Here is a 26213-nt window from a genome sequence, read left to right as displayed (position 1 = left end):
GGGTCACACCACATGAAACAGTTAGAATAGAATGGCCTATCGTTGAGACCTTGGAGCCAACCATGATGTTTATATGCCATCTAAACCGTTCAAAAGGTTAGTACAACTCAGATAAACTGTAGGTATAGATATTATCTCGCCACAAAACTTCTGTGGCCCCCACAAAATTTTCAACGGTAGACATTCAATTCCTGCTGTTTCGTGTGGTGTGGCTTATCTGAGTTGAGTTCTGTATATGACTCATTTGGGAGTTCTTCACTATCGTGGTATTGTGAAACTGATGGACAGAGTGGATTTTTCACGGTCATCAATGTAGGCCCCACATAGTTTCTGACCACAGGAACTACATGTTGGCTGTTGCACCCCTTCTCTCAAAAATCTTTGATTTCAGAGAATGTCGTCGAGAAGAGCTGCTGCTGCCACTGCTCGAAGGGGTAAACCTCTTTTCTCTTCATCTTCTATTAAAATTACCATTTTTGCCCCTGATTCTAAAATCATAAAAAACAAGATCCCTACTCCCACCAAATTCAACAATTTGGTGAATGATCTATCCAATTCGATCCGAGCCGGTGCTTTTGTGAGGTTAGAGGATGTAGTCGGCCTCTTTGACCGTATGCTCCGCTCGCAGCCATTGCCTTCTGTCCAGACCTTCAATCACCTGTTAGCTACAGTTGCTAGAATGAGACACTATTCAACCGTGATTTCTTTTCATCGAGAGATGAATTGGTTAGGGATCCCATCTGATATCTATACACGGAACATTCTTCTCAATTGTTTCTGCCACTTGAATGGCGTTGGTTTCGGTTTCGCTGTTCTCAGCAACATCCTGAAACGTGGCCATGAGCCAGATGCTGCGACTCTAGCTACTTTTATTTAGGGGTTTTGTATGGAAGGGCGGATTGGGGAAGCGAGTAGTTTCTTTCTAAAGACAGTAGAAATGGGATATCCTTATGATGTGGTGACGTTTGGGATACTTATCGACGGTCTTTGCAAGTCGGGGAATAATGGAATGGCGCTTGGGTTGCTCCGGGAATTGGAGAAGGGTGCGGGTAAATGTAGGCCTGACCTTATGGTTTATACCTCGATCATCGACAGTCTATGCAAAGATGGGCTCACAAAGGAGGCCCTTAAACCTCTTCTTAGAAATGGTTGGTAAAGGGATTCGGCCGAACGTTTTCACTTACAGTTCTTTAATTCATGGACTATGCAATTTAGGGCAGTGGAAAGAAGCAATGATTCTGTTTGAGGAAATGTTGGATGGAGGAATCTCTCCTGATGTGACAACCTTCAGCATACTGGTGAATGCTCTTTGCAAAGAAGGAATGATTAAAGAAGCCCATGGATTACTAGAATTGATGACCCAGAGAGGTGAGGAGCCTAATGTAATCACATACAATGCATTGATGAATGGCTACTGTTTTACTAACCAAATGGATGCTGCCTTAAAGATATTTGATAACATGGTGTCTAAAGGCCATAAGCCTAGTGTCGTGACTTATAACATCTTAATCGATGGATATTGCAAGAATCAGATGGTGGACGAGGCTATGCAGCTGTTCCGAGAAATGCCTTGCAAGGGATTGGAGCCTAATGTTGTTAATTACAGTACTCTTATATGTGGGTTGTGCCGGGTACAGAGAGTTGGCTGCACAAGAGCTCTTCAATGATAAAAACTCATGGACAATGTCCGAATGTCCTCACATACACCATTTTGATGGACGGGCTGTGTAAAAATGAGCGTCTCATTGAGGCAATGAAACTACTCAATGAGATGGAAATTAGAGGAAATAAACCAAATAATGCAGTGTTCGATGTCCTTATCAATGGGATGTGCGAAGCTAAGGAACTCAAATATGTGAAGGAGCTTTTTAGTTGGGCCTCTTCCAAGGGCTTGGGGAATAATGTTAGAACATATAACACGTTAATCAATGGGCTCTGTAAAGAAGGGCTTATGGAGGAAGCTAATGGATTGTTCTTGCAAATGGAAGAGAAGGGTTGCCAACCTGACAGTGTCACCTTCAATGCTTTAATTAGGGGTTTTCTACAAAACAATGAGACTATCAAGGGAATGCAACTTCTTGGTGAAATGGCTAAAAGACATTTTTCTGTAGATGCATCCACTACATCTATGTTAGTGGGCTTGCTCACAGAGGGTGCAAAAGGTCAAGAATACCTTGGAATGCTTAATAAATTTGTCCCCTAGGGCGAATGAGAGGTGATTTGTTGAACATCAATTGAACATCAGCTCATTTTACTTGCTGTAATGAATGTTGCTGCTGGTTGTCCGATATCTTCTTCAGAGCTTTCCTGGAGGGTGAAAAAGGTCAAGAATACCTTAGAATGCTTAATAAATTTGTCCCCTAGGGCGAATGAGAGGTGATTTGTTGAACACCAATTGAACATCAGCTCATTTTACTTGCTGTAATGAATGTTGCTGCTAGTCGTCCAATATCTTCTTCAGAGCTTTCCTACATGCTGCACTTTGTAAGAATATCTATATGCATCTTCCAATATCTTCTTGAAAGCTTTCCCGCACGCGACATTGTGTGAAGACATCTAAATGGTCAGTGAGAACTGCAAAAGTTGCTTCATTCCAAATTTAGGCAATATTCCGTGAAATAACCCAATTACTCATTCATTAGTTTTCTAGCTCTAATTTGTAGATTTTTTTAGACAAATTAATTAGGATATTTCCTTTAAAAAAAAAAAAAAACATTTTTGTTGGTGGCCTCATCTTACTAGAACTAGTGATGTAACCCTTGCTCCATTGATAATTCAAAAAGTTAACTTGACTTAACTCTACTCAATATCTAGCTGGGTCGGGTCAACTCGAAGACTCAACGAGTCTTTAGTTGACTTGACTCGATATTTAAGTTTAGAAGTATCCAGCCTATGTGATATATTTGAAAATAACATAGTTTTTAAATACTCTCATTCAAACACAAATACGTGTCATAGCACACTGGTAGTGCACTTGCTTGTGAGACGCCCCCCCCCTGCGTGAACACGCGGTTTCCAAGTCACGTTGGGCTGACCGAGTTTTTGTGTCAACTCAATGTGTCTTGTTGAGTCCTGACCAATTCAGGCTCATTAGCAAGTTTCCAAGGGACTCAAATATCTCAAGTTGAGTTGATTAGGCCAAGTTTTGAGTTGAGTCACTGAGTTTTATAACTATGGCTCCATTAACTGGTTAACTTTGTGCGGAAGGCTGATAAGTATAGTAAGTTGATAACTGATGACTATTTGCTTTATGGTAATGCTGACCTAATCTCATACTAGATGTCTACAATGTAGTTGTAAGACTTACTAACATAATGTCATAATAGGTCAAGTAATAGCTAGATCAGAAGTATAGAGCTGTGATCCTACTAGGATTGAAGATCAATACCAATTGCAATAAATCCAAAAAATTTAACTACATAGTTTTCATGATGCAAACCACAAGATCTGAGAATAAAGAGATGAAGGGAATGGGAGTTATGATTAATCAATGAAGAGATTCATTGCTAGGGTTCAGAGAGTGACGAAATATGGTAGATGGTTGGGAACCGGACCTCTCTCAAGTGTGGCAACTGATCCAGTTTTGCACTTTCCAAATTGTAGGTCTCACTGTAGATAGAGGACATCATGAAAGTCACACTGTTTGGATGATCTTAACTGACCTAATCTCTGTGAATTTGGAGTGCTGATCATTTTCTTTCAAACTTCCGTGTGATAGTCGCCAATGTGATGCTTGTGATCACCGAGTTAGAGCATCTTTAGTGCCAAGCTCCATCCAAATTGGGGTACATTAGTTGGATGATCTGGATTGGTAGGAATTTATTCCATGTGTACAGTGGATGAGTACAACTTGAGTTATTTTACCTCTCTCAATTTGGAGAGGTCTTGGATTTGTCCTGTTTTTGGAGCTGCAATCAGAACCTCCAAATGCTAAGTCAGTTAGAAGGCATGTAATCTAATGGAATCAGCATAATTTGTTGATGCATACCAACAAATGTATAGCTGTCGTCACCTGGATTGCAGGTGATTCAGAAAGGCATTACAAGCAAAGGAAAAAACTTCAACATTCCAAAAGTGAATTCTGTGGTAGTTGGCTTTAAACATCTGAATGCAAGAAGAGGTAAAATCCAATTTGTTGAGTCTCTTTAGAAGCTCTTTAGTAAATTATTGAAGCTCACCTTTCAATTCTCCACCATTCATATTTATTGGAGATATTTTTGTGTGCAGCTTGCATTTTTATGCCATTGATGGTCACTTTAGTTTCAAGAAAATAATTAGGGGCGTGCTTGGATGCTCAATTGAACTGACTGCAATTCAAGTCCTTCGAACACAAATTTGTTAACCAGGGTTTGGCACCATTTTAATTCATAGTGACAACCAAACCCCCAATTGCAATTCCACATGTTTCTAGTTTGGACATGAAGCAGAAGTACTTTCAACTTTGAGTTTGCCTCTCAGGATGTACAGAGTAGTGCAAGCCTGACTTTGGTTGTTGTTTCTTTATCGAGTTGCATTGTTGCAATTGGATTCAGTTGAACTTGTCAACACAGCCTAAAGCTACTTTCAAGTCATTATTGTTACTTCTGCAAGAAAGGTTTTCATCATGAAGTCACTTTCTTTTGCCTTTTCTCTAGGGTCTGTCACAAGGTTAACTGGATCTCAGGTTGCTCTATGTGATGCTGGAACAGGTATATGGTACACTACTACCTCCAATATGTGGTACACTAGGGTAAGATCATTTTGGTCACCCCAGTACATACACTAGGTATGTGTACAGTTTAATATATGAATCAATATTCTAATTTATGTATAAAATGATGGTATTATTATTAGTGGTCTCACATCCATAATACAAGTATAAATCTCTACGTTCTCAATGTACATTGACATTACGACTCAAACCACACTGGGAGTATATAACCATAGTTTGGGATCGGTAAAAGTAGCATCCAGGTTGCAAATGACCCACAATCTGGATCATGGGATTTGGAACGGTAAACATAAGGGGATTGGTGATTTAGGTAACATTGGTCTCTCATGTCTTCTTGAAGGCAATTTCAATCTAATTATGTTTTCCTTGAGGAGGCTTCTCAATGTCTCCAAGAAAGAGAGAACCATTTGCAGCATTGAAGATTATGGTTTATTGAGAAACTGTGGATTGAGGTAGACTCTCAGCTGATAATTGGTGCAATGCAACTCCAAGAGAAAGCTTCCACGATCAATCACATTCAATGATCCACATACTATAATCTATAGGCAAGAGCAGAAATTCAGTCACATCTTCCGTCAGTAATGGAGCTGCTTACAGGTTGGAAGACTGTGCCATTAACATGACTTGTGAGACGATCTCTGATGCTCCTCTGGACTCCACTGCTTAGTTTGTTGTTGAAATGAATTGGCATGTCCATGATGTTTATTCAGACACTATCTTCTCTTCTAGATTTTGGGTCTAATTAAAACAATGATTTAAGTTTTCAGCATTTTGGTTTAGAGTCTCACGTTTACGATTCAATTTTCTTGAAAAGGAAAGATAGTGATTAGATTGCTTGGATATTCAAAAGAATTGGAATCTGTAAATTATTGGAAAAGGAAACATCTAGCTGTTTTTGGATGCTCTGTGAACTGAATTGCAATAATTTGATTCAATTCATAGAGTAACAAAACTAGAGTGGCAAGGTAGCCTCATTCTATTCTTAATTGTTGGAATATGGGGAGTAGCACACAATGGAAGAAATGAAGAAATTTAAAAAGGAAAAAAAGGAAAAAAAAAAGATTTTGTGGGTTCAAGTGTTGACTTGAATAGTCAATATCTTAAGACAGATTTGCTGCGATTGTTGGGTATTCCAAGTGCAAAAGAAAGGAGATGACAAATTGTCTTTAGGATACAATGAACTCACAAATTCAAAGTTCAACACGAATATTTGCACCTCGTAAGTGTTGAATATATCTTCAAGAATCAATTATTGATATGGCTCACGCAAACGTTCTCAAAAGGACAATTGCAGGAAGGCATAAGGTTGTAGATAGCTTGATCTAGGAATGGTGTTCTGTCTTTGGACTATGATATCAAGGATATATAGAACTTAAAGGGACATTGTGACCTTCCCGTTATGAAAAAACGGTGCTGCATTGGCTTGTATTTTCCGTATCGAGCTGTATTAACATTGATATTTGATAGCCTAAAGATGACTTTTAAAAAAAAAGTTTTCTTTGTTTTGTTTTGTTTTCCCCCCCTCTTTTCCTTTTAATTTCTGTATAGAGAGGGATTATTTTAAAGGCATTTCCGACCAAATCTAGATCAAATTTGAAGATCGAAACTTGTTTTTTTTTTTTTTTTTGCATCAAATCAAAGAATTGAACCTCCCGGGTCCGGTTTTACAAAAATCATAGAAAAGGTAAAAAAAATACTTTTTTTTTTGTTGCTTTTTCAATCTGGAATCACATTGAAACAACAATATAAATTATTTCGATTAAATATTGGTGGATTTGATTTGGATTTGAGGTGTTTTCCCTTTTTAAAAAAAATTATTTATTTATTTATTTATGTGGTTATTTTCTAAAAATTTTAGGAAAAACGTTTTTAAGTACTTTTCTTTTTTTTTTTTTACTGATTTTTATTGTCATGCTTGAGGAATATTAGAAGACTGGATCTATGGATTTGTTGAAGATTTGGAGGTTTATTTATTTATGTAGGTATTTTCTGAAAATTTTATAAACAAATTTAAATTAGTTTTTGTTTCTTTTCTTTTTCCAATTCTTGTTATGATCTTGAGGAGTATTAGAGGACCATGGATCTACTGATTTATTAAAGATTTGGGGCCTTTTCTTTTTTCTTTTATTTATTTATTTACACGTATTTTTTTTAAATTTTAGAAAGATTTTTAAATTAGTTTTTATTTTATTTTTCTGATTCTTGAAGAATATTAGAATATGGATCTACTGATTTGTTGAAGATTTGAGTTTTTTTTTTTTTAAATTTCTTTTTTATTTACACATGTTTTTTCTAAAAATTTCATAAAAAAGTTTTTAAGTCGTTTTTTATTTTTATTTTTATTTTTTAATTTTATAAATTTTTGTTATGATGCTGTAACTTCTCGGAAAAAAATCCGTACAAAAACCCGAGTTCCACCTCAGGCAGAAATCGCTCAAGACCAAATCCTTTAGAAATTAGACGAAAATTAATCAAGTGCTAAACTAAATTATCTGTGAAATTAGCTTGAACCACTTTAAATACGAACTGCAAGACCCAAAGCGTGTAGAATCGTTAATGCTACATTACCCTGAAACATAGAATCAATCTCAAAACTCGGTTGCTCTCGGGAGCACACAGAAACTCCGTATCGGATCTGTACCGCACGTTGAAAGTCCGATTACCACGAGACTATACAAATATGACCACCTTACTGGGCTTGACGACCATCTCGAAAATCAAGTCCAGATAGTATCCAGAAACGCACAACTTTAGCCCAGAGCGAAGTGTGTGAGAAACGCAAATATCTTTAGAAAATGTACTCAGATTTAAGTAAACAAGGCCGTTCGCTTGCGGGCCAATTCTAAGGTTTCAGATCGCCAGAATCTGACCCAAATACACCCTCGGATCAAGGAAAATTTCATACGCAGGTCAGTGTACTTGTGGCCCTGATTGAATGGCGGTGACCGTTGAACTGAAACCGGTCCTCTGCGGTCGTTCTGTAAATCCGATCGGACCAAAAACTTAACCTGACCTAGATCCAATGTTAGGGAACTTTCCCCGAATCGTATGCAGAAAAGGGGCCTCCAGATGTGCTTCTTTGGACCGAAACAGCCACTCTTTGGCTAGAACCTAAGTATACCATGGCCCCGGGGCCATTCCCTTCAGTTCTGAGCCTATGTAAGGGCCTTTACCCACCCTCCTCTCATTCCATACGAATTCTAAACCCTAAGAGAGAAAAGAGAGAGAAAGTGGAGAAGTGAGAGAGTGAGTGTGAGATAGTTCCTGGGATTCGATCCCACTACTCCACGTACGTAACTACCGCTTCCCTGTCGCTATGCTGGAGATTCTGATTCCGTTCTTGGGTAAGAAACCCTAACCCTAACCTGTTTTAGGAATCCAAATACGTAGATCGGTGAAATAGCTAACCCGTTTTATTAATTAGATATTCAAAGTCTAGTTCACAAGGTGATAGTGTTCAAATTAAATCCGTTACGAGTTTATACAGTTGGGTTGCGTCCTTATGCAGAAGGACAGGGTGATTGCCTATGCATCACGACAGTTGAGGAAACATGAGGAGAATTACCCTACGCACGACCTGGAGTTAGCGGCCGTCATCTTTGCATTGAAGCTCTGGAGACATTACCTCTACGGAGAGGACTTCGAGATCTTTTGCGACTACAAGAGCCTTCGCTATATATTCACCCAGAGAGACTTGAATATGAGGCAGCGCCAATGGATGGAAACCTTGAAGGACTTCAAGTTCGAGGTCTCCTACCATCCTGGCAAGGCCAACCTTGTGGCAGACGCGTTGAGCCGCAAGAAAGCGATAGCATTTGCGGCTCCGCTAATGGTTGAGGAGTGGAATATGGTGGAGTTCGTGTGAGATTTTGAGCAGAAGCTCACGGTAGAGGAGCCGTTTAAGAATGTCGCACACATTCGTGTGCGGCCACTTGTGGATGATAGGATCATAGCGGCTCAGAAAGAGGATGAGCGATTGGCTGAGATGAGAGAGCTGGTGAGCGACAGTCATGACTCCGAATGGAGAGTTGGTTTAGATGGAGGTTTGCGATATCGTGGCCGCCTGTGCGTCCCGAATCTCCATGACTTAAGGAGAGAAGTTCTGGTAGCCGCTCACAATTCGAAGATGGCGATGCATCCGGGTAGTACGAAGATGTATCGAGACATGAAGCGTTCGTACTGGTAGGACAACAGGAAGGCCCACATAGCTGACTTCGTATCCCGTTGTTTCACGTGCCAGCTGGTCAAAGCCGAGCATCGCCGACCTCCTGGTCTACTTCAGCCTATGCCTATAGCCGAATGGAAGGGGGACTTCATCTCTATGGATTTCATTTCAGGGTTACCGAAGACGAGGAAGGGGCATGACTCCATTTAGGTGATTGTGGACCGATTGACGAAATCGGCTCATTTCCTCCCGATCAGAGTTACAAACTCTGCAGACGATTTGGCCAGGCTGTACATCAAGGAGATAGTATTTCTGCATGGAGTGCCTATGGAGATCGTGTCGGATCGAGACACGCGATTCACATCTATCTTCTGGACTCGTATCTAGGAAGCAATGGGTGTGAAGTTGAAGTTTAGTACCGCGTTCCACCCACAGACGGATGGGCAGACGGAACGGGTAAACCAGGTGTTAGAGGACATGTTGCGAGCTTGCGTGCTTGATTTTAAGGACAGTTGGGATGACTGTCTTTCTTATGCCGAGTTCGCTTACAACAACAACTTTCAGGCGAGTATTGGCATGGCTCCCTACGAAGCACTGTATGAGTGCCCATGTAGAGCACCACATTGCTAGGTGGAAGTTGGCGAGAGAAGTTTGATTGGACCCGAGTTAATACAGGCGACCTCAGAGAAGATCGACATTATCAGGCATCGACTTCTTGCAGCACAGAGTAAACAGAAGAGTTACGCCGATACGAGACGGCGACCGCTAGAGTTTAAGGTTGGGGACCATGTATTTCTTAGGGTTTCCCCCATGAAGGGAGTCCTTCGGTTTGGCAAGAAGGGGAAGCTCATGCCGAGATTTATTGGTCCATTCCAGATACTAGACCGAGTGGGTGTGGTCGCGTACCGCCTTGCTTTGCCCACACCACTCGCGGGCGTGCACAACGTATTTCATGTATCTATGTTGAAGAAAAACCTTCCTGATCCTTCTCACATCATCAAATGGGAGTAGGTATAGTTGTATGAGGATGCTACTTATGTACTGCGGCCGATGCATATCCTAGACAGGAAGGAGCGGGTGTTGCGTGTAAGGTTATCCCGTTGGTGAAGGTGTTATGGACGCATCACACTGAGGAAGAGGCTACTTGGGAGACAAGCCGAGGTTCGTAAGAACTACCCCAAGATTTTCGAGGAGTACGAAAAGGTACTAATTTCGAGGACAATTTTTCTTTAAGGGGGGTAGATTGTAACGTCTCGAAAAAAAATCCGTATAAAGATCCGAGTTCCACCTCAGGCAGAAATTGCTCAGGACCAAATCCTTTAGAAATTAGATGAAAATTAATCAAGTGCTAAACTAAATTATCTGTGAAATTAGCTTGAACCACTTTAAATACGAACTGCAGACCCAAAATGTGTAAAATCGTTGACGCTACATTACCCTGAAACTTAGAATCAATCTCAAAACTCGGTTGCTCTCGGGAGCACATAGAAACTCCGTATCGAACCTGTACCGTACATCGAAAGTCCGATTACCGCGAGACTATACGAATATGACCACCTTACTGGGCTTAACGACCATATCGAAAATCAAGTCCAGATAGTATCCAGAAATGCATAACTTTAGCCCGGAGCGAAGTGTGTGAGAAACGCGAATATCTTTAAAAAATGTACTCAGATTTAAGTAAACTAGGCCGTTTGCTTGCGGGCCAATTCTAAGGTTTCAGACCGTCAGAATTTGACCCAAATACACCCTTGGATCAGGGAAAATTTCATACGTAGGTCAGTGTACTTGTGGCCCTGATCGAGTGGCGGTGACCGTTGAACTGAAACTGGTCCTCTGCGGTCGTTACGTAAATCCGATCGGACCGAAAACTTAACCTGACCTAGATCCAATGTCAGAGAACTTTCCTCGGATCGTATGCAGAAAAGGGGCCTCCAGATGTGCTTCGTTGGACCGAAACAACCACTCTTTGGCTAGAACCTAAGTATACCATGGCCCTGAGGTCATTCCCTTCAGTTTTGGGCCTATATAAGGGCCTTTACCCACCCCCCTCTCATTCCATACGAATTCTAAACCCTAAGAGAGAAAAATGAGAGAAAGTGGAGAAGTGAGAGAGTGAGTGTGAGATAGTTCCTGGGATTCGATCCCACTACTCCACGTACGTAACTACTGCTTCCATGTCGCTATACCGGAGATTCTAATTCCGTTCTTGGGTAAGAAACCCTAACCCTAAATTGTTTTAGGAATCCAAATACGTAGATCGGTGAAATAGCTAACCCGTTTTATTGATTAGGTATTCAAAGTCTAGTTTACAAGGCGAGAGTGTTCAAATTGAATCTGTTACGAGTTTACCGGCGAAAGGTGAGGACTATAAACGTTTAGGTTATGGTTTTCAAGGCTGTCAATGTCGGTTAATAATTTATAACTGACTTGGTTGCCATTTCTCATGCTAGATACGATGTTTCCCTCGCTTTACAGATATATATGAACTATGTTGAATATAGTGTAATTCATGTGTTTGTAAAAATGTTTGAATGGGTATGGAATTTGGATTCGTGCTTGCCATGATTATACGTTGTGGATATATGATTGTTGTATATGTGACAACTCCTTGGTGAAAGGATTTGCCCTAATACATGTTATGACCAACATACGCCATGTATGTTGAAGTGTGTAGTCAAGTGTTTGTAAAAATGTTTGATTGGGTATGGAATTTGGATTCGTGCTTGCCATGATTATTTGTCATGGATATATGATTGTTGTATATGTGACAACTCCTTGGTGAAAGGATTTGCCCTAATACATGTTATGCCCAACATACGCCATGTATGTTGAAGTGCGTAGTCTAAGTGTTTGCAAAAATGTTTGAATGAGTATGGAATTATGATTTGTGCTTGCTATGATTATTGATCGCTAATACATGATCGTTGTATACATGGCTACTCCTTGTGAAAGGACGAGCTATGGTATGTGTTTTTAATGAATTTATTACCTGTATGCAATGGGTGGTCTAAGTGTTTGATAAAATGCCTGAATGAGAAAATGCTTGATGTAATGTACTTGCTGAGGGTGTTGAGATAGGATTCTTAATTCCCTTATATATAGTTACAGTTTCCTTTATGCAACCTATCTTACAACTATGTAATTTATAAATTAATGCCTATGTGTGATGACATGTGTGGTATGTGTTTGTTGAAATGCTCGAATGGGATTTATGTTTAGATTTGGTTGTCACATGCTGTCTTGGAATATCACATGTGGATGCTATTGGTTGGAGTGTGATTGGGGCTACGATGTAGTCCAGACAATCGGTAATGGTTTACGATCGGTGGCCGTACTGCTTAGCCACAATGGATAAGCCTGATGAATCCGAGTCGTACGTTGTTTGTCGACAGTGGTTAGGCCACGCGGAATGCTTACGTACTCCATGTCGATCAAGTCAACGTACGCTTGTACCAGTCGAGCTTGACAAGTAACCCGATTGGCCCAATGTATGTTTACCACATATGGACGCTACTGCTTGAATCTAAGGTACCAAACTTACCAGAAAAAGGCCCGTTTAACCTTGGTACCTCGATCCGCTAAGACTCATGAGCCGGACATGGTGGTATGGGACACCGTGGTCGAGCTGTCGGCCTACGCTGGGGCAACGAGCCTCCCCGTAGTGTCCAATGAGTAACCTAGATTCGTGAGCTGAATACGGTGGTATAGGACACTGTATTAGAGCTGTCGGCCTACGATCAGGTGACGAGCCCGTAGTGACCTCGAGTATACTCTAAGACTACGTTAAGGCAACGAGCTTTTCTGTAGTGACCTCGAGTATAAACCAGGCCTGCGCTAAGGTGACGAGCCGCTCCGTAGCTACCTAGAACTGTTCTTCGTATGTGATTAACTAGGATTAATGACCCTAGATGGATCAATGTTTGGGAAAATGATATGAAGGGAGGTACCTTAGCTTCCCAATCCTGCTGTATGAATATGCCTAATTAAGAACTTGACTAATCACGATCATGCACCGCACTGCATGTGCTTTGGCAAGGAAGCGTATGTTTCGGGAGGATGCCATGCGCGAACGTGAGATGAAGTCGCTGAGGGAGTGTAGGCTAGGGCATGCATCATTACCGCATACCATTCTTGCATTAACAAGAGTAATCTAGGACATGATTGCTGTACTGCTTTATCATTTCTGCTTGACTGAATTGATAACATGTTAACCTTTGCCTTATAGTTCTACTGAGTTGATCACTCACTCCCACTCTGGGATGGTGTTTTAAAACACCAACCAGACTCTGTCTTAGTTGCAGATGATGGCGCAACTTATGAAGCGGAGCCTGATTTTTATGACGACGAGGAGTTCTCGTATATGCAGTATTCTAGCGGGTTCATGTAGGCCACATTCTGATTGTCGGGGCTATAGGGATTTCATGATGTAGACGGACCTACACATTTTGATATTTTGTATTTTGAAACGATACATGTAATTGTTTAACCTGGAACATGATTATACTTTGGAGACGCACCACCACTTATATGTTTTATATATACCTATCATGGTCTTCCGTTTGCGTAATTTAACTGTCTCAGGGGTATGATATATTGATTTAGTATAATCCCACTTATGTTTAGTGCACTAACATGGACAACATTTAATCATCATTATCCATGTTGCATAGGTGATGCGTTGGAACTCGGGAGTTGAACTTCTGCTCGACCCCCGATTTTCAGGGAGTTACTGATGCATGAGGAGTATTAGAAGACTATGGATCTAATTATTTCACACATGCTTTGATTTAAAAAAATATTTTCTACATTTTTTTTCTAGTTTCAAGTTAATTTTTTGAGTAGCTCTAGGGAAAAAGAAGTGGAGGATTATCCTTATGGTTGTCCATTTGGCAGTTTGGGCAGAAAGAAACAGCCATTGTTTCCACAACTGTAGAGTTTCCAAGGTGGGGGTGTTTTCGAGGGTTCTAATTTTGTTTAGAGATTGGGTTATGTAGTTCTTCTCTTTGTTTTGGGGGTTTCTAGCTACTCTGGAGTAGCTTTCTTTTCTTTTCTTTTTTCTTTTTTCTTTTATTTTTTTAATATAAATTTGGCTTTCAATAAAATGCTCATCTTTTTTTTTTTTTAAAGTTACTTTTTAGGTGTTTTCTATTTTTTAAATAAATTTAGAAAAACTATATTAGTTAATAGATAATCATATAAGCAATATATGATATCAAGTTCTGACACATATCAACAATTTATAGAAAATAAAATAAAATCAACACCACACCTTATAGTTGGTTAACCTGTTAGGATAACATTACATTGTTACCAAAGAACGGTCCGATACACCATCCAATACATTGTCAAAACACACAAAAAAAGATAGATTCCTGAAAATCTCATTTTTCCTATTTTCTAATATATTTCCGCTTTTTTTTTTTTTTTTTTTTTTTTTGCTTTAAAAAAATTCTGACCAATACAGGCCGATATGGCCCAATACGGCCTCGATACTAGTAAGCGACGCTATTCATATCAATTTTCCGCCAGGTCGATACGATGACCGATACCATCATTCAGGACCATGGAGTAGATGCCCACACTTGATGTTAATTGGGGTTTCTCAGATTGAGATCAGATGAAGATTGCAGAAAACTTGAGCTTGCTAAGACCCACTATCAAAAGTGTAACTTCAAGTGGAAATCTTTTGAAAACAAAAAGCTAGGAATATATGGCTAAAAGAGGGAGACTGCAACACTAGATTTTTCTATGGCTCGATTGTAGAAAGGTGTAGATCCATGGTGTGGAGAATTAAGACAAAGGCAGTCGTTATCCTTGAGTCAATTGATGATATTACATTGGAAGTTAAAATGCTTTAAGAACATCTTTTATTTGGAAGGCATTGAAGTGGGGAATATCCTTGATTGTGTTCCAAGGTTGGTGACAGGGCAAATGAATGAGGCCCTTCTATGCCCTCGCCTCTTTTGGAAGAAGTTGGAGATGTTAGATAGACTGAAATATGCCTTGTATAGCTAGCATACCTTATATAGTTGGTTTCCATATGTAAATGATTCTGATTTTATTTCTTTCCTTGTATAGATGCTGTAATCTCTATATATTCAACCCCTTTGGATTGTCTTAAATACACAAAAGCTTTCAGCTCCTCTCGGTTTACATGGTATCAGAGCTTCACTGATCCAAATCCGGCACCATCAGTTAGATCCGACCACACATGCGTCGTCCGGCCACCCCTGCTGCGTCGTCCGACCATCCCTCTGCTCGTCCAGCGCCCTCTGTTGCTCATCCCCTGTTGCAGATCCGACTACCCCTGCTCGTCCGACTGCCCCATCCAGATCTGTTGCTCCCATCTATTGCTCGTTCTCTTTGAGTTCCAGCAACCCCATCCAAATCTGTTGCTCCCATCCAGATTTGTTGAAAATTTGTTGCTGTTGCTCCCATCCAGATCTGTTGCTCCCATCTATTGCTCGTTCTCTTTGAGTTCCAGCAACCCCATCCAGATCTGTTGAAAATTTGTTGCTGTTGCTCCCATCCAGATCTGTTGCTGTTGCTGCTGCATCGCCAGATCTCACTTATCCAGCTCCAGATCCACTATTGCTGTTGCGATTCCGCCAGATCCAGATCTATATTTTCCAGATCCAGAGCTCCTGTTGTTGTTTCTATTTCACCAAATCCAAATACTGCTACCCCTTGGGTATCTCTTACTGTACGGTACACCTAAAACATTCTTTTGCTGCAACTCTTTGCGTGCTTTATATTAATTCCGATCAATGGACAAGAACTCATCACGTACAGAGGCCCGTGTAGTTTTGATGGTACCAATTATTCGCTATGGGCCATCCATTTTCAGAACTTCCTCAAGGGTCGTGGTTTGTGGGGACTAATTGATGGATCTGTTACTATTCCCACTTCCATGGATGCCGATAAATTGGCTGATTGGGAAATGAACAATGGACGGATTATTACCTGGATTCTCGATTCGGTCGATCAGTCCATTGCTGTTGGCCTCACACCTCATCGCACGGCCAAGGCAATGTGGGAGCATCTTCAAACAATTTATTAACAAAGTAATGTGGCCCGGTCATATCGTCCGGAACAGGATCTCGTTAACCTTACTCAGGGTGACAACAGTATTCAATCATTTTATTCTAAAATTGTCACAATTTGGACTGAAATGGCCTTGATGGATCCAATATTTCCTAATGACTTTAGGAATTTTCAAACTATGCGCGAGAGTGCGCAAGTTCGCCAATTTCTTATGAAACTGCGTCCGGAATTCGAGCATTGTTGGGCTGCTCTCTTGAACCGTGGCCCTACTCCTTCATTGAATTCGGTTATTAATGATCTATTGGTTGAGGAACAACGACTGAAAGTTCTATCACTTCCTTCCTTGACTCCGAGATCATCTGATATGGTGCTTGTTGTGTCCACCACTACACCAACACGTGGCTCCTCTCCTTTAACTTGTCGCAGCTGCAACAAGGTGGGTCATGTTGTCGCTCAATGCAAAAAATGGTGCGCTTATTGTCGACGAACTGGTCATGGTATTCAAGACTGTCGTACACGTGCATATGCATCTTCTTCCGGCCGTGGACGTGGTGGTCGTGGTCGTGGCCGTGGTCGTACTCTTTCTGCTACTGCTGCCACTATTTCTTCCGAGCCGACTGTTAGTGATTGTACATCTACTGTTTCTGCTGAAGGTCTTTCATCTCCGTTGACTCCTGCGATGCTCCAGCAAATCATTCAGGCCCTTTCTGCGGCTGGTATGTTAGGTATATCCCATCTTCTACATGGTTCTTCGATGCGGGTGCTTCCAATCATATGACCGGTGCTGTATCCCATCTTCGTGACATTCGTCCCTACACCGGCAATCAGGCTATTTCTACTGCTGATGACACTAGACTACTTATTCAGTCTATTGGATCATTGACTTTCTCTCCTTCTGCTCATCGCCAGTTCATCCTTCGTGATGTGTTTCATGTCCCTAACCTCTCCTCCAATTTAATTTCAGTTGGTCAACTCACATCCAATAATTGCTTAGTTATATTTCTTCCCAACTGTTGTTTTGTGCAGGATCTGGTGACGGGGAAGGTACTTGGGAGGGGTAGCGGCATGGTCGTCTGTACGTATTGGATTTTGATCCATCTGTCACTCCGGCTCGTTGTTTCTTTTCTCCTTCTTCATCAGATATTTCTTCGGCAAATAAATTGTGGAACATATGGCACTTTTGCCTGGGTCATCCACATTTCGATCGGTTACTTCAGTTAATTTCGTCTGGCATTTTAGGGAATATTTCTCTTAATAAAAATGATTTGAATTATTCTTGCTCTTCCTGTTGTCTTTCAAAAAGTGTGTTCCATTTTTCCTAAGTACTACAAAATCATCTTCGATGTTTGAACTTGTGCATACGGATGTCTGGGGTCCTTCACCAATTATGTCTCTCTCTGGTTTACGATACTATGTTATATTCATTGATGATTTCACACGTTACACTTGGATTTACTTTCTGCAATCGAAGTTACAGGTTTTTGAAAAATTCAAGTTATTTCACTCTATGGTGGAGACTCAATTTCGGGTTTCAGTTCAAACTCTCCGCTTTGACTCAGGGGGGAATATCTCTCAACTGATTTTCGTACATTTCTTCAAGGGCATGGGATTATTCAAAACCACCTGTTCTGATACTGAACGGGATGGCTAAAAGAAAAAATCGTTATATTGTTGAAACTGCCAATACCTTGATGACAACTATGAGTGTTCTTCGTTCTTTCTGGGCGGAAGCAATGTTACATTTCGTCTACTTGATTAACCGGATGCCAACCAAAGTTCTGAACAGTAAATCTCCTTACTCTATTCTCACCGGCTTACCTCCTGCATATTTTACATTTCGTGTTTTTGGTTGTATCTGTTATGTTCACCTGGCTTCACGTGAACGTAACAAACTATCTCCAAAATCAGTCAAATGTATGTACTTGGGATTTGGAAAAACTCAGAAGGGTTTTCGATGTTATGATCCGGTTTCTCATCGTGTTCGGGTTTCACGACATGTTATTTTTCTTGAACACATTGCTTTTCATTCATCTCTTCCTCCGCACACTCCAAACTCTCCTGGTCTAATTGCCTTTCTAGAAATTCCGTTTTCCTCAAGTACTGTCCCTCGTCCATTGCAGGTATACTCATGTCGACCACGTACAGATCCACCACCTATTACTCAACCCGAACCTACTGTACCTGTTGCAGATCCTGAACTTACCTCGATACGTCGTTCCGCTCGTGAACATCGAGTGCCTGATCGGTTGATATGCTCTATGTCTGCCATGAATGCTGCTCTGGATACCGTTTGTATTCCTACTTCATACTCTCAGGCAGCCACTCATGATTGTTGGAAGAAGGCTATGGCAGAAGAACTTGCCGCATTGGATGATAATCATACGTGGGACATTGTCACTTGACCTGCTGACCAACAGCTAATTGGTAGCAAATGAATTTATTCTGTCAAGCTCAAGTCTGATGGATCATTGGATTGATACAAGGCTCGACTTGTCGCTCAGGGATACAAACAGGAATATGGAATTGATTATGATGAGACTTTCGCCCGTGGCCAAGATGAAAACTGTTCGTACTCTTCTGGCTATATCTTCTGTTCGCTCATGGCCACTCGCTCAGATGGATGTGAAAAATGCCTTTCTTCATGGAGATCTCCAAGAAACCGTATATTTGAAACCTCCTCCTGGCTCTTTAATCCCTGACAATAAGGTATGTCGCCTAAAGAAAGCCCTGTACGGCCTCAAACAGGCACCTCGGGCATGGTTCCAACGCTTTCACGATGTTGTTACGGGTGCTGGCTTTACTCAAAGTGGTCATGACCCATCCTTATTTTTGCGCATTACTACTCACGGAATTCTCATTGTTCTGGTCTATGTTGACGACCTCGTCCTGACTGGTAGCGATGCTACTGACATCTCGGCCTTAAAGGAAGTTTTGCAATCCTCCTTCAAGATGAAAGACCTCGTCCACCTCACATACTTTCTTGGGCTTGAAATTTCACGTTCTAAACATGGGATCCTGGTCAGCCAGCGTAAATATGCCAAGGATCTTCTCGCTTTGGCATCATTGACAGATTAGAAAACAGTTCAAACTCCCTTAGAACTTAACATTCATTATGGCCGCGACGATAGTGATCTACTTGCACAGCCCGACTTATACCGCCGTTTGGTTGGGAGTCTGGTTTACTTAACTATGACTCGCCCTGATATTGCCTATGCTATCCAAGTCGTCAGTCAGTTTATTTTTGCTCCTCGGACTCTTCATATGACTGCGGTGTTCGCATCATACGGTACGTACGTGGAACTCTAGATCGATCACTGTTCTTCTCCTCCACGGTGACTCTGGACCTTCATGCTTATTCGGATGTTGATTCGACTGGTTGCGCTCTCGCACGAAGATCTACCACTGGCTACTGTGTTTTTCTCGGCACTTCTCTCATCTCTTGGAAGTGTAAGAAGCAGGCCACTGTTTCCAAATCAAGCACAGAAGTCGAGTATCGGGCGATGTCTGCTGCGTGTAGTGAGCTTGTTTGGTTACGTGGACTTCTTTCCGAGTTGGGCATTCCTGTGCAGAATCCTACTCCACTCCATGTTGATAATCTCAGTGCCATTCAGATTGCCTCTAACCAGATTTTTCATGAACGGACGAAGCATATTGAAGTTGACTGTCACTTTATCTGTGAGAAATTTCAGTCTGGGCTCATTTCTCTACCACATGTTGCATCCCATGATCAGATTGCAGACATTCTCACCAAGTCCCTAACTTCTATACATCACTCATTTCTCGTTGGCAAACTATTACTTGTCGATGACTCGCATTAGTTTGAGGGGGGATGTTAGATAGACTGAAATATACCTTGTATAGCTAGCATACCTTATATAGTTGGTTTCCATAGGTAGATGATTCTGATTTTATTTCTTTCCTTGTATAGATGCTGTAATCTCTATATATTCAACCCCTTTGGGTTGTCTCAAATACACAAGCTTTTAGCTCCTCTCGGTTTACAGGAGAAGCGGTTTCGTCTATCGCGGTGGATAGTACTCCATGCCAGATGGTGATGGGGACATCACGCGCGCATGCACACGCATGCCGCCCCCTACGTACGTATGCAAGGAGGAGGGCCCCACCGTTGATCTGGATCAATGACGACATCCAGGGAGGGCCTCCTAGCTAGAAGACTGAGTTTTGGTTAGTTGGAGTGGGCTCGGTAGTCAACTAAAGCCCATCATGGGATCTCATGATCGTGGCCCACTAGTCAAATTAATCTTATATTTTAGGTTTTGCTTATTAATATTATTTAAAGTATCATGGATGTTTTTGATATCTTTAATTAGTTTTTATTTTGGTTTACTTCATCGCCAAGTAATAGGTTGCGCACATGGCGCGAGTTTTGGGGTATAGGTTTTTTCTTATAAATAGGCACCCCTTTTGGCTTTTTTATTGATTGAAGCTTAATAAAAATTTTGCATTTTTCTACTCCTTTGAGTTCTCGAGTTGTGGAAATTCAATTGGGTGTGAAGCTCTCCCTTCATTGAAGGGCTAACTTCCGTGGTGCGAAGCCACATCAATTCCGATTCGCCCCCATACTCTACCATCTTTATTTCTCATCTCCTACCACCATCCGTGCTTCAAATCTGTCCTTTATTGCAACAGTTTTCCTCTTTACAGCAGAATTTCAGATTCTAGCCCAGCAGGAGGGTTGAAACTTCAGCGGAGCACCATGCACAGACCGCGCATCCAATCGACACGAAACTTGGGGGTTTTGAAGCCCTCCCCTGGCTGACCAAAGCCAAGGAAGCGCTTTTCGCATTTGGCGCCCCCTCGCACGTGCGACAGGCCTGACCGGTTGTCCGTGCGTGGGGACTATCTCCAGGTTCAGATTTCTGCCTATTTTACTCCTCTCATACCTATTCTCTCTAACTCTAACCCTAGATTGCATTACTTTCAATTTATTTGCCCTTTTTCTTACCCTAGGGTTCTATGAATTGAATTTGGTGAATCCCTTGGATTAAGGACTGATTGCTGTGCATGTGTGGATGATTTTTTTACTTCCCTTTGAGTATCGTTTGGTCCATAATTTTACTGATCCAGCCCTATCCTGTGTAGGTCTGGACTCACAGAGATTCCCTTTGCTTGAATGTTTGAACTTTTGTGTGGGATGTGGAATTTTATGTGATTGTTTCTGAATTAGTATAATCTAAAGCCTGAGATCTTGCATATCATATTTAATTTTCAAGTCTTACATCAAATTTGGTATCAGAGCCTAGGGTTCTTATAGGGGAATGCATTACATGTTTAGGGTTTAGTTGTTTATGTCCATTACGCATCAATTCTCATCATATATGGTTGTTTAGAGGTCCATAAACCCTGACATAAGCTACTGAAATTTTCTGTTATCCCCTTATTTGAATTATTTTATAAATTAACTTAGCTTTCCATTTTTAGGTTTATAAACTTTCTAATCTGTTTTTAAAAACTAATTTCCTTTCCATTTTCTTTTTTTAGAAACTAGTTTACTTTCCTTTTTCTTTTTTTTTAGAAACTAACGTACTTTTTATTTTTAGAAACTAGGTTGTTTTTTTTTAGAAACTTTCCTAATTTGTTTTTTAGAAACTTTTCTAAATTTTTTTTAGAAACTTTCCTTTTTCATTTTTAGAAACTAGGTTGTTTCTTATAAAAAAAAAAACACAGAACATTTGCAAGAGTCACTAAACAAGCTGTCCCAGTAGTTTGAGTCTTTGGGTAAGCGTTGGGAACAACATATAGACCAATGCTTTGAGCAATTTGATGTGCACAATACCCAACTAGAGACATCCGCCAGGACAAACTGCACCATTGGGAAGAGTACACCAGAGGCTAATGTAGCGTTACCCACTGAGGCCATTCTGGTAGTGGATGAGTTTCGTGATGTCTTTCCTGATGATCTACCGGATGAGTTTTCCCCCATGATGGATATAGGGCACACCAAAAAATGGGACACCATACTACCTATAGCCGAGTTTGCGTTTAATAGTTCTGTCGATAGGACCACAAATCTAAGTCTTTGTGAAGGCGTTACTGGTTATAAACCTAGGAAACCTATTAATCTTATCCCTATGTCGTTGTCCCATAGGCCGTCAGAGTCTTTTGCACATCACATTCATTCATGGCATCAAGAAATCAGGCAGAAGACCATGACTAGTAATGAACATTACACAATTTCTGCAGACTAATATAAACGTTTCAAGGAATTCAAAGTAAGGGACTCTGTGATGGTACGTATCAGGCCAGAGCACCCTCAAGGAGCCGTTCGTAAATTACATGCGCGTAGCGCTGGACCATTTAAAATTATAAAACGAAACGGTCTCAATGCGTATGTGGTAGATCTTCCACCTTCCATGAGAAGTAGTTTCACATTCAATGAGGAAGATCTAGTTTCATTTCAGGGGACCACTGATACATTGTCCAACATATCACCTAACCATCCTCTTTCCCCAGACATTTCCCTTGATCCATGGCCCCCTCTCGACCCATCTTCCCAGCCTTTACCTCTCATACCTACCCGTCCTGACCCATCTTCCCAGCTACCACATCTTATACCTACCATTCCCGACCCATTTTCTCAGCCTCTACCTCCCATACCTACCCGTCCCGACCCATCTTCTCAGCCTTTACCTCCCATACCTACCCTTCCTACACCCAGAGAGGTAATAGAGGATATCCTGGACCATCAGATAGTTTCAACGTCGGACGGTAGGTTTCAGAAGTACCTAGTTAAATGGAAGTCACGCCCAGCTTCAGAAATCACGTGGCTCATTGAGGAGGAGCTTCAGAGACTTGATCCTAACATCTTAGAGTGGTTCAGGAGTTTTATTTTGTCAGTGGCGAAATCTTCGCAGCTGGGGAGAGTTGATAGGGACATCAAGCCCCCACACACACGCACGCCGCCCCCTACGTACGTAAGCAAGGAGGAGGAGGGCCCCACCGTCGATCTGGATCGATGGCGACATCCAGGGAGGGCCTCCTAGCTAGAAGACTGAGTTTTGGTTCGTTGGAGTGGACCCGGTAGTCAAGTAAAGCCTATTATGGGATCTTATGATCCTGACCCACTAGTCGGATTAATCTTATATTTTAGGTTTTGCTTATTAATGTTATTTAGAGTATCATGGATGCTTTAAATTTCTTTGATTAGTTTTTATTTTGGTTTACTTAATCGCCAAGTAATTGGTTGCGCACATGGCGCGAGTTTTGGGGTATAGGTTTTTTCTTAAAATAGACACCCCTTGTAGCTTTTTTATTGATTGAAGCTTAATAAAAATTCTGCGTTTTTCTACTCTTCTGAATTCACGAGTTGTGGAAATCCAATTGGGTGCGAAGCTCTCCCTTTATCGAAGGACTAACTATCGTGGTGCGAACCACATCGATCCTGATTCGCCCTCATCCTCTACATCTCTAATTCTTATCTCCTACCACCATTCGCATTTCAAATCTGTCTTTTATTGCAACAGTTTTTCTCTTTACAGCAGAATTCCAGATTCTGGCCCTGCAGGATGGCTGAAACTTCGATGGAGCACCGTGCACAGACCGCGCATCCGATCGACACGAAACTTGAGGGTTTTGAAGCCCTCCCCTGGCCGACCAGAGCCAAGGAAGCGCTTTCCACGTTCGGCGCCCCCAGGCACGTGCGACGGGCCTGGCCCGGTGTCCGCCCGCGGGGACTATCTCCAGGTTCAGATTTCCGCGTATTTTACTCCTCTCATACCTATTCTCCTTAACCCTAACCATAGATTGCATCACTTTCAATTTATTTGTCCCTTTTTTTACCCTAGGGTTCTCCGAATTGGAATTGGTGCATCCCTTGGATTAGGGACTGATTGCTGTGCATGTGTGGATGATTTTTTACTTCCCTTTGAGTATCGTTTGTTCCATAATTTTACTGATCCAGCCCTAGCTTGTGTAGGCCTGGACCCGTACAAATTCCCCTTGCTTGAATATTTGAACTTTTCTGTGGGATGTGGAATTTTATGTGATTGTTTCTGAGTTAGTATAATCTAAAGCCTGAGATCTTGCATATCATATTTAATTTTCATGTCCTGCATCAGATGGCTTCTCCGGAAGCTTCTTTTACTCATGCTTGAAATATTGTTAGAGAGGATTTCTCTATTGATGCTTGCAAATTTTTCTCAGGTGGTCCTATCTTCATGTCCTTTTTATGCACATTGATTTGCTTGGTCCTGAAAACAGCTAACCCGAAGTATCTAATAGACTTCAGTCCCATGAGTCTTTGCAAATGCATATACAAGGTTTTCTTTAAGATTGTTGCTACGTGATTAGCAAGCATCCTTCCCCATATCATCTTAAAAGAACATGGAACTTTTGTTCAAGGAAGATTGATTGCTAAGAACATTAATATAACTAGTTAAATTGTGAATGAAATTGACTAGAAGGTTTGTCGGGATAATCTCATCTTGAGGCTGAATATGGAAAAGGCGTATGATCTGCTTGAATGGAGCTTCATTTCCTTAGTCCTCCAAAAGTTTGGCTTTGCTCAGGGCTGCATAGATATGATGGAAAGGCGTTGGAATGACTGCTGGTTTTGTATTATTATTATTAATGGTCGAGCTATAGGTTTCTTCATGTCCTTCCGAGGGCTTTGATAGGTGATCTGATTTCTTCTAGCATATTTATCCTAACAGCAAAAGTTCTGAGTAGGGGAGTCAGAAACCTCATGATATCCGGTGCATGCTAACCGTTCCACCTGCCCTGATTATGCCCGTTGATATCCCATTTTCTCTTTGCTGATGACATGACTCTTTCCCAATGGCAGGCAATCCCTGGTTTAGGAAATGAAGAAATTTCTAGTGAATTGTGAGAAGGCATCAGGACAAAGGATTAGTGCAAGGAAAAGCTACTTACTATCATTCGACAAGGTGATAGGCTCTCATGCTCAGAGCATCACTCAACTGACAGGTTTCAAGCAGACTGCCTTGCCCATGTCCTATCTGGGGGTTCCTCTTTTGAAGGGGAGGCTTCAGGTTAGCCACTCACTCTTCCTTGTTTAGATGACCAAGAAAAATCAAAGGATGAAAAGTGAAGCTACTGTCGTTGGCGAGGAGAATTACACTAATCATCAAGTATGTGCTAGCTAGCTATCCTATGCATGTCTTGGTTGCTTTTAAAATCCCAATATTCATCCATAAAAAAATGGAGGTAGTGCTCTTGGATTTCTGTTGGAGTGAATCAGAGGGCAAGAAAAACAGGCATTGGGTTAAATGGGCTAGAATCTTCTTTCCAATGTCAGAAGGAGGCTTAGGAGTAAGAAGGTTGGAGGATGTGATCCAAAGCTTCTGCATTAAGATGTGTTGGAACTTATTGTTGGGTGAATCTCTCTGGGCAAAGCTTTTTGGGGTCAAGTATCTTAACAAATTTATCAAAACTGATCGTATCTCTTAGGCTGGGGGGATTGAAGTTGTGGAAGGACCTAGCCTGGAAGCTTCTGACTACCTTTCAACATTTTAGATTGATGGTTTTCCGGTGTGAGATGGATTTTTGGTCTCAAAATTTGACAGGACTTGGGCTTTTGGCTGGTGCGAATGAAGTTAGAATCCCAGAGCATCTCCAGGATGCCAGAGTAGCTATTTTTTGGTTCAGGATGGAGCTTGGAACTTCTTGGATCTTGAGGATGCGGTGCTGGCTGACATTCTTCAGTGCATTCAGGGGAAAAATATAAAGGTCATGGACAGGGATGATTGATTCATATGGGCCTTGAAATCTTCAGGTAAGTTCTCCCTAAAGTCTGGTTAGGAGCATGTTCGGGCTAAGCGTCTTATCTAGTCGTGGACATGCTGGGCCTGTAATAAGTATATTCCACCGAAGCTGGCGGTGTTCTTATGGAAGGTTATGCACAAGGTGTGCTGGTTGATGTGGTTCTTCAATAGGCAGGCATACAAATAGCGTCCAAATGTGTTTGTTGTGACAGTGATTCTCAGGAGTGTAGGCCCTGACACTGTTCCTAGATGTACGAGATTATTCTAGAATGGTAATGCTCTTGCTCAGGCATCTGTGGATCACCTGCAAAGGGGATTTGCTGATCCTGGGACCCATCTGGCTAGCAGCAGCTCTCATACTCTGGATAGAAAGGATTTCTGAGGATTTCTGAGCCACCGTGGATCATCTACATAGCTTCACTAGAGAGTCCACTTACCAACAGCTTTTACAGTGCTCTGTCAACAGTGGGGAATGGGTGCAGTGCAATAAAAACCTGTTGGTCTACAGCTGAACAACGTTCAACCTGTTAATCAGGATGATCTGAAT

General features: G+C 41.4%; 1 protein-coding gene across 1 annotated transcript in view; it reads left to right on the top strand.

The window, feature by feature from the left end:
* Positions 1–394: 394 nt before the first annotated feature.
* LOC131249699 (pentatricopeptide repeat-containing protein At3g22470, mitochondrial-like) overlaps positions 395–26213 on the top strand; it is a 35022-nt gene continuing 9203 nt past the window's right edge. Inside the window, exons 1-3 of the mRNA XM_058250474.1 lie at positions 395–871; positions 963–1631; positions 1676–2215. Coding sequence (XP_058106457.1) covers positions 395–871; positions 963–1631; positions 1676–2203 — 1674 coding nt within the window. The 3' untranslated portion in view covers positions 2204–2215. The remainder of the gene's footprint in view (positions 872–962; positions 1632–1675; positions 2216–26213) is intronic.

The sequence above is a fragment of the Magnolia sinica genome, chromosome 6 (genome assembly GCF_029962835.1).
Source record: "Magnolia sinica isolate HGM2019 chromosome 6, MsV1, whole genome shotgun sequence".
Taxonomy (NCBI): domain Eukaryota; kingdom Viridiplantae; phylum Streptophyta; class Magnoliopsida; order Magnoliales; family Magnoliaceae; genus Magnolia; species Magnolia sinica.
This window is presented reverse-complemented; position numbering and strand designations above follow the sequence as displayed.